Here is a 20,718-nt window from a genome sequence, read left to right on the forward strand (position 1 = left end):
TGAAAAAAGACAAGAGAGGTTTAGAGCCAGATTTTTGTTTATGTATGTGAAATTTAGCTAGCAGGAAATTAAGTTATCTTTTCCTATATTCTCTTGCGAGCAGTCAAACAATCCAAAGAAGACATCTTCAAAACAGAAAGAAAAGTCACTTACAAAATGAGATTAGGAACATTAAAAAAAACAAAAAACAAACGGACCAAAATTTCTCTGTGTGGGTACAGACACATTGCCAAACAAGTGAATGACATCTTCTTCAGAAGAGTGACAAAAAACAGCTATACTCACTTCAATGTCTGACTATTATAATTATGGCCATAAACTGTTTGTGAAATTTGGAGTAATGTATTAATCTGTTGTTTGACCTCTAGTCTCCACCAATGACAAAATCAAACATACACCCTTGATATTATGAATAGAACTATTAATTTTCTGTTTGATGTTTTATATGAATAAACATTATTATTATTATTGGTCAATTTCAATTATTCGTCTTGTATTTGAAAATCTATATCAGACTCATCAGATGAGTTGCGCATACACAGATTCATCTGTCCAGCGCGTGCGCACCTTCACACACACCTGCGCTCTCCTGAGACTTGCTACTGACCGAAAGAGGGAGGTTTCTATCCAGTGCACAGTGCAGAAAGAGCAGAGAGAGTGAGGAGTAGCGCTGCCCTGCCTGTCAGAGAATAGCTTCATTTAACACACAATAAAAGAGCGAAGGACTCCGGGGAAAGTGAAATGTCAGCGCGAATATCTTGAAGAAACCACTGATTTACTTCTTCATCTCTTTGGTTCCTATTCAAGAGTTTATCCAAGAACCTGAAGTGGAGAGGTAAAGGTGAGAACTTAGGTTTTTACTATTAAGAGCATTAATGAAACTGGAAGTAAACGAATGAGACATTAAGCTGTTATATCTTCCCATTATGATCATTTATATACAATAATAAAACTAACAATTACTTATGAGGTCAGTTGTTTTTCCTCCCTATGTAACTGACTATCAGGTCAGGACAGAATTCGTTATATTTGATTTTTCATTCATTTAGAACTTTTAACTTAACATTTAATTAAAAATAAATAAAGAAAATAAATGTTAGGGTAATATTTGGAAACATTAGAGACAAAAAGTGAATATGTAGCTGAACACAAGTTACACAACACTAAACACCTTTCAGTCCTCTAAAAGTGTTTAATTTGAAACAAAATGTTAAGTTATAAATCATTCAATAACTAATTATAAAAATAATTACAATTATTAAATTATTACGCTTCATCCAGTTTGAATTGAATTATTAATGAAGAAACTTTTAGGAGTTAGTAGTAAGGACATACATGAGTGCACAAGTTAAATTCAGGGCAACAAAGTTTGTTTTTTTATTATTATGTTGAAATTTTTTTTACAGTGATTGTTAATAACAGCACTGACTGTAACTCTCGGAATAATTTCTCAGTTTGCCCTTTGGTTTATTTAACTTACTTAACCGATCTTTGTCCATGACAGAGGTCGGATTACTTTTTATAAGCGTTTTCCGTGACATTTTCAGGTTTGAAGAAGCAACAAATCAAGGTTTTGAGGAGGAATCATTGGAATCTGTTTCCAAGTGTATTTTCCAGTTTTCTGTTTTGGATAAAAATGCCAGAGAAGAAGATCGGTGAGTACTGAACTATTTCTCTCCTTTTTGACATCAGACAAGTGCTGTGTTAAAGATTAACAGTGATGGGTCATGTACTCAATTTGTTTTGGTCAGTCTTGATCTGTGTATTACTTTGACAAAAGGCCAAAAGGTGTCAAGACATGATGTGATGTGCCCATACAGCTGTTTACCTGCACAGAAAAACTAAATTCTTCTTCTAAAGTTTTTCTTAGACTAGATTATGAAAAAAAAAATCATTACTTGTTAAGATTTTTTGCTCTGATTTCAGACCTTTAAGGCCTAATTTTATGGATTATATACAGAATAACATACTTTTTTCCCATAACTTGCTGCTTGCTTGATGTAGATTAGCCGTTTAGCATTTTCAAAGAATGTTCTGGACCAAAACAGTCCTTTATAGTGGATGCATTTCATTGTAGAGGCCAGACTTGAACATTTCAGAGCCGATATACATTAGCTAAAGGCCATTGTGATGTTTTAATTTGGCTGCAAAACTCGAATCATCCAGGTATGACCATCTTGAGCAAGAAAGAGAGAGAGAGAGTGAGGGAGAGAGAGCAGTGTACCATGAATAAGCTCTGTCTCATACAAACCCCCACTCAGACAAAAGTACTACTTGTTCTCTGGTCACATGGGTCATGGCAGGTGCTGTAGAAACGTTCTGAGGCAGTTGGGAAATCCTCAGGAATGAAACGAGAGAGAGAGAGAGAGCAAACAGGAAAACATCACACTGTTTCAGTTTTGTTCTGACCTCTAATGTAACTGTTCAAAGCTGGGTCAGTTGAGAGTCAAGGTAAGATATGGATGGTCTCATTTTCACTTGATACTCTGATGTTTCAAGCGCATTGTTTAGCAGCTTGCATCAATGACCAAGACATTTCACAACTAGAACTGCAACCGATGCTGTGTTTTAATCCAACATCTGATCTAGATTTAAAATTAGTTGTGTTATTAGATGCCCTCTGGAAAGCCGCTTAATGGCATAATTCACGCAGACAAATGATTTTCTGCATTATACACCTTAGGTAGGGTAAATGACGTGATGTAGGACCTTTATAGAGTGCGTGCCATAGATTGTAAGTCTCGTTTTCATGTACATTTAATATGCTGTCTAATCTGACTAAGGTCTATTACCGGTAATTAAAAGTTTGAGGTCGGTATGATTTTTTCATGAAAGTAGTCTCTTATGCTCAACAATGCTGCGTTTATTTGATCAAATCAGTGTTGAAAATAGCTGTGCAGCTTTATATTTTGTGGAAACCCTGATATTTTTTATTTATTTGAAATAGAAATCTTTTGTAACATTGTAAATGTCTTTACTTCACTTTTGATCAATTGAATGCATGAACTTGCTGAGTAAAAGTATTAATTTCTGACCCAAGACCGCTGAATGCTAGCGTAGTTTGCTGTCTATTTATTTGCAAATACTGCAATAAAACAATTGCAACTTCTTAAATCATTTTTTGAGAAACCATTTGTGTAAAGAATGGGAGAATAGCCATTACTGCTGAATACATTTCGTTCCCTTCATGTTAAGGGGATGACCATGTTGGGTTTTAATTTGCTATAACAACCGTGTGAGCGTACAATATTTCTTACATACTGTAGTGTATGTAAGAAATAACGTTAGTGACTTTAGGGTACTTATCTCAGCTCTTGGTGTTTGAAATTAAGTTCAATGAAATTAAAAACAGAAGCCCACCACCATTTTTCTCATCATGTGAGAAACATCAGTCTAACATCCCTTTCCTTCTGTTATATATCCGTGACCATGACCTGTGATTCCCTCAGAAATGCTGAGAGTATGGTTCATCAAGCTCCAGCATGAACGAATTTCCCAGCAAACACATCACACATTGTTCTCAAAAAGATAGTCCACCCAGAAATGAAGATTATATAATAATTTACCCATTTCAAACCTGTATGCTTTTCTTTCTTCTGTGGAATACAGAAGGCAATATTTTTTAATAAAGTTGGTAATCAAACAGTTTTGCGTCCCATTAACTACTATAGTATTTTTGTCCATACTTTGGAAGTCAATGGAACCCAAAATGCTTGGTTACTAACGTTATTCAAATATATTCTTTTGTGTCCCACAGAAGAAAGAATGATGACAGAATTTTAATTTTTGGGTAAACCATTTTTTAATAAAGTTGGTAATCAAACAGTTTTGCGTCCCATTAACTACTATAGTATTTTTGTCCATACTTTGGAAGTCAATGGAACCCAAAATGCTTGGTTACTAACGTTATTCAAAATATATTCTTTTGTGTCCCACAGAAGAAAGAATGATGACAGAATTTTAATTTTTGGGTAAACAAAGTGATTTTACACCTTCAGGGAATTACAGATTTTATACATTTTTTGTGCTTGTTTAATTCATGAGGATCATAATACTGTAAAGAGTTGTTTCTACGTGATATGTCCATATGACCCAAAGGCTTGTCAGTTCAGTCCTGATGCAGACCTGCAGCAACCTGTTTTGTGTGTTTGTTTGCTCTGGGCTTATCAGACAGCACAGTCTCTGCTGTAGTCTGATGTCGCATGTTAATCATCACACCAGAGCTTCTGCACAAGCTCTTCACAGTCAGAAAAACACATGTTTTGTGATGGTCCACATTGCAGCTGCATGTGCAGAACACCCTGTGCATTTTAGCAGAATCTGAAGCCTATCAATCACAAAATCCTACACGTCTCATCTCCTACATGTTTGTTTGCTAAATATGATTAAAAAGTCCATATAAAGTTAATTCTGGTTATCCCTGCTCATTCTTGTCATTGAATGTAGTTTAGTTGGAGCCTTGGCTCATTGGTACGGTAATGTATGTGTTTGCAATGTAGGGGATGCAGGTTTGAGGCTGGCGTGTATATTTCCTACTACTCCCAAAGGAAGATTTATTGCTCAGAGGTTACCCCTTTTATAGCTCACGAGACTTAAACTTGTATATTATTTTCTTAAAAATATAATTTTTGACAGAAACAGCATTTTACACATTTACCACCAGGCACATGCAGGAAATCCACCTATCATGCTTTTTCTCCTTATATTGTCATATCATTAGCTTTAAATAAAAGTAAAAACAAAATGTAAACTTAAGAATGAAAGGAAGATGCATTTATGATATCAGTATAATTATATATACATATACAAAATACAAATAATATAATACAAAAAAACAGTGGTTTTAAATAAAATAAATAGATAATCAACAAATTGAATGGTTGTTTAATAAAAAAAAAAAAATATATATATATATATATATATATATATATATATATATATAATTTTTATATTATTCAATAAATTAAATTTAAATTAAAATAATTTCCTTTATTTTTACTGTCATTTGATTCACTCATTAAAAAATATTCAATGAAAATAATAAATCATATTTTTATATCTTATATAAAATATTATATGTAACATTTTACAATATAAAAATAAATTATATTATATATTACATACATAATATATATTGAATATACCTAAATAATTTTGATTTGTATAATTTATAAAGAGATAAAGGTAAAAAATAAAGATTCATAATTCATTATTTTTCCCCTTCATTTTTACTGATTCACTTTCATCAAGAAAAGAAAAATTAATTAGGAGAAACAAAAGTTGTTTATACACACACACACACACACACACATATATATATACACAGCTGTTTATATATAGTTTTAAACTGAATTTTGTGAATATGTTTGAGGTCATACTGAAATAATTTGATTCCAGACTTTGGTATCTTGGCAAATCTGAACAGAGTTCCCTTTATGACATTGTTAAGATTTTTTTTTAAACTAAGCATTTTATAGGAAAGTCTTGTGAGATTATTGGGGTCTTTTCATTTCAGGATAAACATCTAAGAAGCAGGATGCATATGTCATTTGTATATCGTAAAAAGTAATATTTATATGTGGATGTGTTTTATCTGGGATGGTAATGGTTATGAATGAGCAATACTGGTCCTAGGAGAATAAAGGTCTTTAGCTGTGGTGAATGCTCAGTGCATGCAGGAATGGATATGACTGTCTTGTGGCATTGGTCACTTAACACTGACTTGGTTACATCTAGGAATATGCTGACACTGGTCTGTGTGTGTGTGTGTGGAGAGCGAGAGCTGATCATGACACTGAGATGATGTCCCACGTTTACTTTAGCAGTGAGGAATTGATGACTTTGGACTATTGATCTCATTCATGGTCGTTCATTTCATCAGCTCTGTCATGCTTTATGTGTTTGTGCACAGGCATGAATTTTAACGTTCACAAAATCTTAAACTACTGCTTTAAATATATGCTTTGTCCTGTACTGAAAGTGTTGGTTTCTGTCCTACAGGAAGTCCAGGGATGAGCATCTTCAGCCGGTGTCGGGTGGCCGCTGCAGTAGCTCTGATCTTGATCATACTGGGAGGGCTGGGAGCCGCCGTCTGGGCCCTTGGTGAGACTTTCTACTTGCTGATTTAATGGAATACTGCAGTCACTCCAGAGACACTTTACACTTGATTTCTTTGTTTGTTTTTTCAGTCACGTATCTCAGAACAACAGAAGATACTGGATTATTTGATGGTAAGCATTGTTCATTTGTACTCATATTTAAATAAGATATATTTAATATGTATTATATTTAATATACATTATATATATATATATATATATATATAAATATATAATAAATATATTTAAATTAAGATATACAGTATACAGTATGTTGCTTAGGTTTTTTTAAAGAAGGCTGCATTTATTCTGAAATACAATAAAAAACAGTGATGTTAAAATAAATATATATATACAGTGGTTATAGAAAAGAATCGCCCCCCTTTTAAAATATATTTTTTAGATTTTGTTGTTTTGCAGCCTGAAATGAAGACAGACACAGTTTTTGTTTTAGCCAGCTGTATTTACTCAACTTATAACATCCAAGTGAAATATATAACACCAACATGTCAGAAAGAAAAAAAAACAATAAAAAAAAAAAATCACTGATTTGGAAAAAGGATCACCTCCTTGTGTCAGTATTTTGTTGAACCACCTTTTGCTTTAATTACAGACTTTAGTCTGTTGGGATTTGTCTCTACTAACTTTGCACATCTAGACTGCCAGGGGCGTGTCTACGTGGTGGCCAGTGGTGGCACCGGCCCCCCATGAAATTTGGCTGGCCACCCCAGGTGCCCCCCCCCAGATGTCTTGCCATAGGCTTGTTTTTAGTAAATTTCTCATTTTAGGCGGTTTCTATAGTGTGATCTTAATGACAATGTCGAGAGTGCATAATGTTACACGATCCATGTGCGCGAGGACGAAACTCTCCACTTCACTCTTTTCCTTCACTCACACAAAACTGGCCATGTGCTTTTAACATACATAGTTCCGCAAACACAACCCCCCCACCCGGCCACCCTCTTTTGAGCTGGGGGGCCAGTCCCCCCCAACCACCCTCTTTTGAGCCGGGGGGCCAGTCCCCCCCAACCACCCTCTTTTGAGCCAGTGCCCCCGACTGGCCCCCCTCATTTAAAATGCTCTAGACACGCCCCTGTAGACTGCAATATTTGCCCACTCTTCTTTGCAGAACTGCTCAAGTTCAGTTAAATTTGATGGTGAGCGTTTGTGGACTGCAGTCTTCAAGTCATTCCACAGATTTTCAATGGGGTTTAATTCTGGGCTCTGACGGCCATGCAAGGACATTCACCTTTTTCTTCTTCAACCACTGTGTGCTCAGGTTTGCCATGTGCTTTGGGTCATTGTCATGTTGCAAGGTAAACCTTCTTCCCATTGACAACTTTCTGGCAGAGGGCAGCAGATTTTCCTCAAGAATTTGATGGTATTTTGCTGCAGAGAAACACCCCATTACAGAATATTACCTCCTCCATGCTTTACTGGAGGAATGCTGTTATTTGGATGGCGAGCTGTATTGTATTTCCGCCAGACATATCGTTTGGTGTTGAGGCCAAATAATTCAATTTTAGTCTCATCTGCCTCAGAATCTTCAAGGTGAGTTTTGGCAACACTCAGTCGTGACTGTGTGTGGCCTTTCTTGAGGAGTGGCCTTTTCCTTGCAACCCTTCCATACGAGCCACATTTGTGGAGAATTGTGTGATATTGCTGTCACATGCATACAATGACCACTCTTTGTCATAAATTCCTGCAACTGCTTCAGAGTTGCTGTAGGCCTCTTGGTCGCCTCTCTGACCAGTTTCCTCTTGGCTCTTTCATCCAGTTTGGAGTGACATCCTGATCCAGGGAGGGTCTGTGTTGTACCAAATACCTTCCACAATAGACTTCACTGTGCTTCTAGGCATAGATAAAACCTCTGAAATTTTTTTGTATCCATCTCCTAAATTGTGCCTGTCCACAACTTTATCCCAGAATAATTTTGACAGTGCCTTGCCACCCATAGTTGATTGATTGTTTGCTTCAGTTGTGGGAGTGACATCCTGATCCAGGGAGGGTCTGTGTTGTACCAAATACCTTCCACAATAGACTTCACTGTGCTTCTAGGCATAGATAAAACCTCTGAAATTTTTTTGTATCCATCTCCTAAATTGTGCCTGTCCACAACTTTATCCCAGAATAATTTTGACAGTGCCTTGCCACCCATATTGCCACATGTTGTATTTTTCACTTGGAATTAAAAATCAGCTGGATAAAACAAATAATGCAAAGCAAAGCAACAAAATTGTGTATATATATATATACTGTTGTGACCAGTTACATAAACTGCTTAGATTAGTCTTATAAGTCATATAATTTCAATAAAACTGGTCATAACCTTTTTTTAAACATTTACATAAAACATAAATGGCCTAATTTTAATCCGAAAAGTAAGACCCCCTGCCTAACTGCTACTTGGTCAGACTACTTCTTAAGGCACAACATAGTAGCTTTATTTATGCAACTTCTGTGATTTCATCACAATTCAGTTGTAGAAAATCACAGCTACTTATAAATGGCCATCAAGGCCATCAGAATATTATATATGGTTTCTTAAGGATCATGTGACACTGAAGACTGGAGTAATGGTTGCTTAAAATTCAGTTTTGCATCACAAAAATAAATTACATTTTAAAATATATTAAAATAGAATTGAAATTGTAATAATATTTCACAATATTGCTGTTGTTACTGTAATTTTGATCAAATAAATGCTGCCTTGATGAGCATAAGAGTCCTTGAAATGAACAGCCCAGTCAACATATCACAGTCTTGTTTGGTTTTACTAGTGGTGAAGAAATGACACACTCATTCTTTAATAGTGTATCAGATTGAACTTTAATCTGGCAAACAAAAAATAAACAATAACTAAAGGCTAAAAACCGGTAAGCTCTCTAAAACATTCTTCATGTTTCATTTCTGTTTCAGTAAATGTGACAAAGGTCAGATAATTGAGGTGATTTGTCAGGGTAAGTGCTACAACACAAGCATATTTGTAGCATATTGAATATTTGCACTGCAAATGGTTTGTGATTTGTACGCTCTCCATCGCTGTAGACTGTGGTCGTCGTATGCTGCCTGAAGAGCGGATCGTGGGGGGAGTGGATGCTCGTCAGGGTTCGTGGCCATGGCAGGTCAGCTTACAATATGATGGAGTTCATCAGTGTGGTGGATCCATCATTTCAGATCGCTGGATCATCAGTGCTGCTCACTGCTTTCCTGAGTGAGTGACATACACTTTTTACTTCTATATTTACTAAAACATGCTAGCAACCATAGGCGGAGGGTGAACCAACTCCAGGGTAAGGCTAAAAGCAGCCAAATGTATTAAACATCATAAACCCGCCTTTTTAGGCAAGAACCAGACACGGGTGTCATGTAGGCTAAACTATTTTTTTAATGGGACTAAATTTGTATTTAGCGTGATTACAATTTAATAAAAACGTTGGAAATTGATAATTATATAACGTTTCCTTTCCACGGTTATTCAAACAGCGAAGCAATTATTTATAGAAAGTGACATTATCACTAACACTGATCTATTGCGAGTTTAAGCACTCTCAAAAAAACAAAACTATCGTTATAATCACTGAAGCTGTATACACTGTGAAACGAATCTCTTACTTACATTGTACGTACATCTGCGCTTTGTTGTTTATGATGAGAGAATTCGCAAGAGTCCGGAATTCAGTCAGCGAACACGCGCGCACTTAACAAAACTGATGTTTCAATGATGACTCACCTGAATGCCTCTGATTGGCCATTGCATTCCTAAGCTCAACAGAATTGTGTGTGATTGGTTCAAATGCGCAACACTGTAAAAACGCCTAATATGAAATACGGTGCAACATGAGCAGATCTTAATTTAATGCCGCAATCGACACGGTCTATTCATATTCACTTTGTTAGCAACAGACTAACATGATAACGTGATGCACTTATGTTGGAGCTTTAATTACGCAATGGAGGGGGAGGGGCTATCAAACTCTGATATTGGATGACAGAATAACTTTATATAATTAATACACTAGACGGTGGAGTACATAGTTCATAATGCAATATATGCTGCATCATTTGGGACACAACTAACATGTTAAATCATGTTAACAATGTGCTAAAACATACTAGCAGTTTCTTAAAATATGCTAGAAAGTGTGCTAAAACATGATAGAAACATATTAGCAATGTTTTTAAAATATGCAAGAAACATGCTAGCAATGTGATAAAACTTGCTATCAGAATGTTAAACCGTGCTAGAAATGTGTTAAACATGCAACACGCTAAATTATGTTAGCAAATATGCTAAAATGTAAGACATTATGTTAATAACTAGAATCAAGCTAAAACATACTAGCTTCATGCTAAAAAATGGTAGCAATATCTATCTTACAGATTGCATGGCTTATACCTGGAAACTTCATGTTTTTTTAATTACTTTAATCTTAAAAATATTTAAAACATTAAACTTCACTGTTTTTAAACTACTTCACACTTTCTGGCTAGGCTTTCTCAAGCCAACATCAAAATTTGTCTATTTCATCCAAATTTGGTGCCTGTATCCTCAGGAGGTATCGTCATGTTTCACGCTGGCGGGTTCTGATGGGAACCATCTACAACACTCCCATCAGTAAGAATGTTGTGATCGCTGAGGTGAAGACGGTTGTCTACCACAGCAGCTACCTGCCCTTCGTAGACGCCAACATTGATGACAACAGTCGTGACATAGCAGTCCTGGCACTGACAAAACCTCTGCAGTTAACTGGCGAGTTTTTACATTTAGTTACATTGAGTTTTACAGTCAGTTTTACAAAATTCATTGGCCAAAATCCAGCTCCGTATAGATGCATATTAAACTAGGGTGACCATGTCCTTTTTCCCTGACACGTCCTGGCCAGGATTTCTATATTGCCTAAAATATCCAGGTTTTGGCTTTGTTTGCGCTGCACAATAATAATAATAATAATAATAATAATAATAATAATTAATAAATTATTAATAATTCATTACATTTATATAGCCCTTTTCTAGGCACTTAAAGCACTTTACATTGTGAGGGGGGATCTCCTCATCCACCACCAGTGTGCAGCATCCTCCTGGATGATGCAACGGCAGGCATAGTGCACCAGAACGCCCACCACACACCAGCTTATTGGTGGAGAGGAGACAAAGTGATGAAGCCAATCAGCAGATATGGGGATGGTTAGGAGGCCATGATGGTCAGAGGCCAATGGGCAAATTTGGCCAGGATGCTGAGGTCTCACCTCTACTCTTTTCAAAAGACATCCTGGGATTTTTAATGACCACAGAGAGTCAGGACCTCAGTTTAACGTCTCATCCGAAGGACGGTGCTTGTTGACAGTATAGTGTCCCCGTCACTATACTGGGGCGTTAAGACCCACTCAGACCACAGGGTGAGCACCCCCTGCTGGCCTCACTAACATCTCTTCCAACAGCAACCTAGTTTTCCCAGGAGGTCTCCCATCCAGGTACTGACCAGGCTCAGCCCTGCTTAGCTTCAATGGGTAACCAGTCTTGGGCTGCCGGCACAGACCGAATAGTGTATGACATCAAAGTACCGTGAGAGCTATAGAGAGCAGACGGCTACTTATGCTTTCAAATCGCTCTCACAATACTTTGAATCGCTTCAAGTTGAACACACCTAATATGTGTGCGCATTTGCATCGCTTTGAGAGATCCCACCTTCTCACGCACCATGATTGGTCGATTATGTACAATGCCTGCATGTTATTGGACAAACTACTTTTCGATCATTACCTTCAGCAAGTATGAAATATTTTAGGCAGTATAGAAATCCTGGCCAGGACTTGTCCGGGAAAAACAGCATGTATGGCCACTAATTAAACATCACATATGTTCTGACTGGCTGTGACTATGCATATTTGCATTCAGTTTGGACTGAAAAATGACTTTTGCTTTTACCTCTCTGATTAAAAGTATCTTTTAAATGTTGCTGTAAATTTCAATACAAAAGTATTTTCATAAAAGAATTCGTTCATAAAAGAAATGGCTCTGTACAAGGACAAATCTTTACTGGCAGCAGTTTAATCAGAGTCTGTTTTGGGGTGTTTTTCATTAAGTACTGGTATGTTACAAGTCTGACTAAACAGCAGTATTATAGTAAAACCTCGCCCCGGTCTCAGGTTGCTCGTCCTGAGAACAAAGCTCCTCTATTTCCAAGGGACCTTGAGTTGAAACAGAAGACAATACGGGCAGAATTTTCTAGAAGGACAAAGCTTTTCCTCATCTCCACAGTTTTCTGTAACCATTAACTAGAATGTTGAAGGGAATATGTTGGATTTGATTCTGAAAATGTATCTTTTCCCAATGTGAATCGAAGGAAATTGAGTATTAGCAGCTAAAAATTGCTCATCGTTCCCTCTACACTCTTAAAAATAAAGGTGCTTCAAAAGGTTCTTCACAGCGATGCCATAGAAGAACCATTTTTGGTTCCACAAAGAACCATTCAGTCAAAGGTTCTTTAAAGAACCATCTCTTTCTTATCTTACTCCTTTTGTGAAACGTAAAGGTTCTTCAGATGTTAAAGGTTCTTTATGGAACCATTTAGACAAAAAGGTTCTTCTATGGCATCGTGAAGCACCTTTATTTTTAAGAGTGTAGTGTCCTTTTATAGTATTGTGTTTGACCGTGAAACGGTTTTCTTCTCAGTTGACATCATTTGTTTTGGTGTTTTAGATTATATCCAGCCAGTGTGTCTTCCTACCTACGGCCACCGTTTGGCAGATGGGCAGATGGGTACAGTAACCGGCTGGGGTAACATGGAGTATTATGGTTAGTAATCTCATGCTGTGTTTTTGAAGTGCTGTATTCCACTGTTTATCATTGTTTACCTGAAAATGGAGATCTGTTGTCTGTCTGTCTATCAGTCTGTCTGTCTGGCTTTGACCTTTGTGTCAGTGACCTGTGATGGTGTTGCTGTGCTCGAATGAACCGTATGCGTCACCAGCTAGCGATTATCAGTCAATACACTTACTTGTGATAGAAGCCTAACAGGCTTTATCACATCATTCCAGTGTTGTTATCACTTGTGAAAAAGAAGTGTGCTTAATCGTATTAAATGCGCACTTGTAGTGTACTTATCTTAGTGTACAAATCTTTAAGAATATTTTATTTAAAAAAGGTAAATTTTAAACGCTACTTAAGTGTATTTAAAGAAAGTACATATTCATGATTGTTTCTTAGCGCACTTTAAAAAAGTGCACTTTATAATGATGTCAAATTAAAAGTTTTAATTTAAAGTTCATTTTAAATAATCTTTCGTCAAGCTGTAAAGAAGTACACTTGATGTGTTGACTAACATACTAAAGCAACGTTTGTTTATAAATGTAACTGTTCAATATTACAAATAAAATGCAATATATTTTAAATGTTCCAATTGCAACTTCATTAGAAATGTATATATTTACAAATATATTTAAAAACATGACATACAGGTTTCAATTAAAATTACAAGTATATTAGAAAGTACACAAAGACAAGAAGTAATTATAAAATTACATATAAAGAAGACCTACTTAAGTGGTTTAAAGAAGCACCCTTAAGTTCAGTTAATTGCATTTAATATAAATGTAAACTATAATTTGAATCAATTGTAAATAACATGCAATTAAGGGTCTGAAAACATTACATTTGATTCACACGTAAGTATTTTCTTTTAAAGTATAGGCCTGTTATTCCATAAGTACTATTTTATAAAGTATGCTAAAGTGCACTTCATCACAAGATTAACTAGAACTTTGCTAAATAAAATAATACAATAAGTAAAATATACTGTAAACATTAGATGAAAAAAAAATATATAGATTAAATCTAAACAGAATTAAAAAAATTTAAATAAAAGCCTATTCAAAATATGAATAAGTATTACGATAGTATATAATACTAAATAGCACTTTTCATTATCATTCTAGCATGTTTCAGTTACGATGGTTATACTTTTAGGAAATTGTACAAAATATAGTTATATAGAAAGTTGCGTTATGAGAAAGGAGGAACCGACTCCTGCCAGGTATCTGCCACTCAGCTATGACATCATCAGTCCAGATGGACAGAGCAGCTCGTGTCCACCAGAGGGCGACATTCATAACTAATGTGCATGATGTGGCTGTGTGGAATTGTGAAGTGATATGAGATGTGATACTATCTCTCATATGATGTCAGGGGGACAGCGGTGGTCCTTTTGTAGCATCAGATGTCCTGTCTAAGACCAGCCGCTATCGTTTGCTGGGGGTGGTGAGCTGGGGCACAGGCTGTGCCATGGCCAAAAAGCCCGGCGTCTACACCCGTGTGTCACGCTTTCTGCCGTGGATATCCACAGCCATCAGGGTGAGTGATGCAGGATGATGCCACACTTTCAACAGATCATAAAAACAAACTTTCTCTCACTTTTATCTCCATAGATGTATGAAAACTCCCCAGGGGTGCACAAAATGGCACGGGCGGTTACACCATAGCCATTCAGAGTGGAAAAATGCTTAAAATGAGACTGAAATGTGGCCCGTTGAGGTCAGATGTGTTGCTCGGATCAGTCTGAGATCAGACGTCTGGTGCTGATCAGATGTTCTGTGATGATCAACCTGTCTCAAGGATAATATCTGACTCTCGGAGGCCAAGAACAATTTCTGATGCTGTACTTTGGGGTTTAATATGCTTATGAACATAGCATGTTTCATTAACATAAAACATGCTATTTTTCTCTGAAAATCTGTCACCAAAATACAGTAAAATATGATATATAAGGTAATCAAATTAGCAATTTTGACTGATCCCAAAACCACTCATAATATGTGTGTGTATATATATATATATATATATATATATATATATATATATATATATATATATATATATATATATAAACTTTTTTTTTCACACACAAAAACAATTAATAATTTTAGAATATAGGGTATTTTTATCCGACTTTATTGCAGGTTTGTACAGAATGTATGGTAGCAAAACAAATTAAATCCATGTTCATGTTCAGCTCTAGTTCATTTACTTGTAAAAAATATATCTATATATTTTTCTATTAATTTAAATAATATAATGCTATACAAACAGACATAACATGGACTCCAGACAGCAACACACACACATACAATTTTATCACAATTCTAAATCTGACAAGGACTCTCAACTTTATATCAATCTACAGTATTTATATCAAATTTGTTTACTAGTGGCACACGTCCAGTCAAAATCTGTAGTACATGCACTTGTAAGAAGCATTTTGCCGAATAATACAGGCCTCTGTGAAATGTGCCATGATTAAATGTGTACTTACATAGGTTTTATAAATTGAAATGGCCAGAATGGTGACATTTGAAAATGTTTCATGAAAACTACACATTTGATGTATTTTACATGTATTATATTTTATTTTCTCTTCTTTTTTTCTTAAAGATGGGTTAAGCATTGAAGAGACAAGCACTAAATATAAAGATACAAACCAAAGACTGGTTTAGAAAGCAGTATGAATAAACTCAGCACTGTGGTAGTCAGTATTGTTGCTTATATTTTTGTACATAATAGCTTCCTTACTATGCAATGCACTGTTTAATTCAAGTCTATGTCTAATTTTATGTTAAGCTGCTATATTGTTATCCAGATTTTGTACCATAACCTTCTGAGTAACATTTTGTAGTAATTTGGTAGCTCTTTAGGCCTTTTGAATATGACAACAATAAAACTCAAACAGCTTTTAGCTTTTATTCTATAAATATGCTTATTTTTCTGTTTTCATTTTCGTGAAACTAACTGATATGAATATATGTACACAATACAGAAATTCTGACCTTTGACATACAGTAATCTCACTACTTCTTCTTTTCAGTTCTTTTTAACCAAATATAAATGTTGCATCCATAATATGACTTTTAAATGCTGAAATAAAGACTTAATTTTTTGGGGGGTTATTTTTGTTTGTGCTTTAGAAACTTGACATAAAATCATCTAAGCATTTAATCATTTTTATATATAAATCATACTTAGCTGTGTGTTAATAATGTACTGTATATGTCTAATGTATATATGTATCTAATACACACACACTATATGCTTACATTTTTGTTAATGAAACAGATGAATATATGTACAATATAGAAATTCTGACCTTTGACATACAGTAATCTTTTCAGTTCTTTCCAACCAAATATAAATTTTGCACCCATAATACATGACTTTAAATACTGAAATAAAGTAATTAATTTTATTTTTAATAAAAAAACAAATGTGGTTATTTTTATTTGTGCTTAAAAATTGACAAAAACATCTAAGCATTTAATTATCTATATAAATGTGTAAATGTTAAAATTTTCTTCTTAGCTGTGTATTAATTCCAACATGTATATACACAAAAATGATTTGTATTATTATTATTATTATTATCATTATATGCCTATATTATATTGTGTATTGTAGTCAGTCCAGTACAGTCTCAATCCTGGTAACAGCTCTAATTTTCACCATTTTCTGATGGCATTATAGGTTTGTACAAATGAATGCAACACATTTCAAATCTGAATGCTTACAAGATAACTCTTTCATTCATAAAAACTACTTGGCATCCATGGAACCATTGCTGGGTGGAAAAAATGTGTCTTTCTGGCTGATGTAAATTTTAGTTTTGGCAGTAAAATGCCTTTTACTCAAATGGCAGTTCAGTAATGCTAGGAGGAAGGGAAAACATAAAGAAATCAGTGCTAAGCACACAAGGAAGTGTAAAGAGAGCGACACTCGTGGCTGTAAATGTTGGAATAGGCTATGTCCCAGCCCAGCCTCAAAATTTCTTGGAAGAGGTCCTTGCAAATGAGCATCCTCCATCCGACGGTATTTTTCAGCGCAGTTTCTACTGAGAAAGAGTACTGCTCTCATCTGCTCTGCTACTGAGCCATCGCTCGAGGGACTGGACCAGCAGAAAGGGCTTTCCGTGGCCCTGTGACAACTTATGAAATGAGAAGAATGAAGACTCAAACCGCTGTTTCTCTGATGTGGCTTCTGATTTTAATGCTGCAGTTTGCTTCGCTTACCAAAGGTGTGTTTTCCGGTTTCATTTTAATGCTTACGGTTAAAGAAAATGGCATTTTTGTGATAGATTTGGATAGTTCATGTTCCTCGACTTTTAAACTTCCGTTGAATAAGCTGTTGTGTTTAATAGGGCAATACAAATAGCTGTTGGTAAAGTGGGATTTTTCAAACTTTATATTTTTAATTGTCTCAAAATGAGAAGATTTGAACATTTCTTTATTTATATTTAGACTTTATTGGCTAGTTTGTGTACAGGTGTGGTTATTAGAATAGTCAAGTTCATAATTTCTTAGTCAAATGAGTGAAACCCTCCTCATGCTGTTGCTTCTCTCCTGTGCTTTAGGCCTGAATCACTTTATAGTTCCTCAGAATTTGACCTCGGAGACCGGAAAAACTGTCACCTTTGAATGTGGTGTCAGTGGATTGAGTGGGCAACAAATCAGGTTTTACATTATGGGTTCAAAGGTCAATGATTCTATGGCTTGTCCAGGAGACAAAACCAAATACTTACCCGCTCAGGTGACTTCTCCTTAAACTATTGTGGTGCACACACTGTACACTAGCAGTCGAGTTTGGACACACCTATCATTATGACTCTCTTTAACATGTCAGAATCAACAACACAAATAGAGTGATTAACGATCAAAACCAGATGAAAAAATAGCAAGACTTTGCCTACACTCTTAAAAATAAAGGATTTCATAGCAGAGCAATAAAAGAATCTTTCAGTGATCAATTCTTAAAAGAACCTTTTTTTTCCGCTATAAAGAACATTTTGTGGAATGGAAAGGTTCCATGGATGTTTGTTTAAAGTTCTTCATGGAACAATCAATGCCAAAAAGAACCTTTAGATTGAAGAGTGTAGATTACAGTTCTTTTGTGAAGTCTAAATATTGTTTCTACATAATTTGCAGTTACTAATGAGAATGAATTGAACTCTCATAAGTTAAAGAAACCTTTTTCATTTTTCTACAATAACAGGTTTAAATGGATTAGCTTGACAAAAGCAGCCGACACAACAGTTTGTGTAAAACAAATAATAATTATTTACTCCACTATGCTGTAGAAAACTTCCAAATGATGTAATTTCATATGTGCTATATTAAATAATAATAATATTTATCAAATGATAGATAGATAGATAGATGTACTTAGATAGCAAGATAACATATGCTAAATAATATATATATATATATATATTTTTTTTTTAATATGAATTATTAAGAAATAGCGTATATTTAATTTCTCAGTTGCAAAATGATAGTGCCCTTAAATTTACCATAAATCTTTCTCTTTTCCCCAGTCAATGAAAGCGTACTGTTATAAAAAAGCTAGTGGAGACGTAGCTGCTTGGGAAGTCGCAGGAACATCAGAAGACGACAATGGCACTATTTTTTTGTGCAAGGTCAATGGTATAGATGACAAAATCGGACACCTTTATGTGTACGGTATGTTACTAGCCATTAAATGTGTGTGTGAATGTGAACAGGCACTTGCCTTAATGTCTCTCTCTCTCTCTCTGTTCCTTTTAGAGAATGATTCTTACTATGCTAAGCTCATTGGATACGTGATTGGAGGATTTTTAGCGGCCCTCATTACCATCGTTGTGGCTTATGTCCTGTTGAAAAGATCAGAGAAAGTACAGCATTGCTTCAGTAAGTTTCTCGTTACTCATATACTTGCACATGTACTGCACATTATATTCACTCAAATATATCTAATTTGCATGAAGAGATATTGAGTTACAGGCAGATAGTTTCTAAAGTTTGGTCTTGTTTCTAGGGTCGGTGGGTGGAATCCAAGATGACGTGCAATCGGCACAATCTAAGCAATATTGAAACCCCTCTCATGATCCTTATGAACAAATGTGGATCTGATAATGATCATTCTAATATAGCACACACACCATAAGATAATATATGTAATATACAGCATACACTTAGTTTCTATAGATTTGAAAGAAGGCTTAGTTATGTTTCTCAGGTTTCAGTCTTGTCCAGTAGAGGGCTTCTACACTTCTATGGTCACATCCATTAATGTTTTAGTTTCTAATGTACTTGGTTCACAATCCTTTTTTTGGTAATTAACTATCATAACTGTATTTCAATTTCTAACCCTAACTTAACACTAAAGTCAGAGGGATTTTGATCCAGGAATATGTTTTATTGGCTAATCCACTTTAATCATCAAGCAACTCCACCTTTTAATAATGTATATCTTACAAATACAAAGACTGGATTATTTAATCGAGGATCTGCTGTTTAATGAATAGTCAAGTACTCTTTGTCATTGTCATGCTGTTTACAATATACATTTAATTTAGTTTGTTATTTTCAATTTAATGTGAATTACGCACAACTTTGACTGATTTAATTTCATTTTATACTGCTTTAAGTGGCTAAATGACAACATTTACAGCACACAAACTGAGGCTTTTGGGTAGCGTTGAGTAGATCAACAGTAGATGGGTCAATATTGACACAGGTGGTTCGCTGCACCCTGGAACGGCCGTGTTTCTATTCTGCTATGCTTTTCATTGTAGATATCAGTCCATGAGCATTTCGTTTTAAAGTTTGGCTCGGAAAATGTGCGTTTAAGCCTGTTTTGAAGCTTTGACTATTTGCATATGTGCTCCAGCATTTGTAAACACTCAAGAGGTAACGTCACAGCACACAACAACCATCTGCTTTAGCTCACAGTCAGATTTAAGTTTAATGTTGTATGATATTTTCACCATACGCTCATATCAATTAAAAATGTCAACCTTATTGTAAACATCTGAAATGTAGATGAGAACATTTCAAATCAGATTAGACTGTCAAATCTAAAACATTTATTTTGTTATTTTTGTTTTTTTGCCTTTATTTTAATGCTTTGTTTTCTTTAGAGACTCCAATACCTGTATAAAAATAGTCAGAGTAATTGAATTAACCTATTATTTTAATTTCAAATTCGTAATATGTAATATGTTCCACTGACATTATCAAAACAGATATTATTGAGGCTTTTGCTCTCTGTCTTATCAGCATGTACTTTTCATAAAGGTGATTATCTTGTATAGAGACTTTTATTTGGGGTCAGTTTGACCCCAGTATAAATATATTTTAGAATAATACAATAAAACAAATAGAAATCAACCAGTGGCAGGTGTGTATTTCCACAGTGTGTACACCAATCAAAAATGGTGTTCAAGACATCAGCACAGCACATGTAATGATAAAAGCATCAGATAAGCTCCTGATTCATTTGCTGGAGATGTCCTAGAGAGCAGCTCCCTGACTGCCTGTGCAGGCTTAAATACTGCGGTTAGGGTATATCATTTCTTCTGGAATGGTGCAGTAGGGCAGATTTAGGTTCTCTATGTATATGACTGTAATCGGTACTGTTAAAAAAAATAACAATAAATATTCCTGGACTACAAAAGTAAATCATTTTACAAATTTTTTTTGCAGTGATTAGGATGATTCTTCAAGCACACACCCTAAAAAGTGACATTACTTTGCTTATAACCTCTGCTTTGGTTACTTGACTTGAAGCCTTTCTAGAGACTTTAGCCACACTTACA

The 20,718-nt window shown here is 35.2% G+C and overlaps 1 protein-coding gene across 1 annotated transcript; it reads left to right on the top strand.

Annotated features, from left to right (window-relative positions):
- Positions 1 to 568: 568 nt before the first annotated feature.
- Positions 569 to 14,927, top strand: hpn (hepsin). The gene is given in 11 exon segments (XM_016281582.1): positions 569 to 841; positions 1,548 to 1,655; positions 6,001 to 6,102; positions 6,189 to 6,230; positions 8,960 to 9,058; positions 9,147 to 9,312; positions 10,655 to 10,851; positions 12,804 to 13,024; positions 14,101 to 14,136; positions 14,289 to 14,453; positions 14,528 to 14,927. Coding segments are annotated over 10 exon segments (1,101 nt in total). The 5' UTR covers positions 569 to 841; positions 1,548 to 1,636; the 3' UTR covers positions 14,582 to 14,927.
- The last annotated feature ends 5,791 nt before the right edge of the window (positions 14,928 to 20,718 follow it).

The sequence above is a fragment of the Sinocyclocheilus grahami genome, unplaced genomic scaffold (assembly GCF_001515645.1).
Source record: "Sinocyclocheilus grahami isolate Dianchi unplaced genomic scaffold, SAMN03320097.WGS_v1.1 scaffold150.1, whole genome shotgun sequence".
NCBI lineage: Eukaryota > Metazoa > Chordata > Actinopteri > Cypriniformes > Cyprinidae > Sinocyclocheilus > Sinocyclocheilus grahami.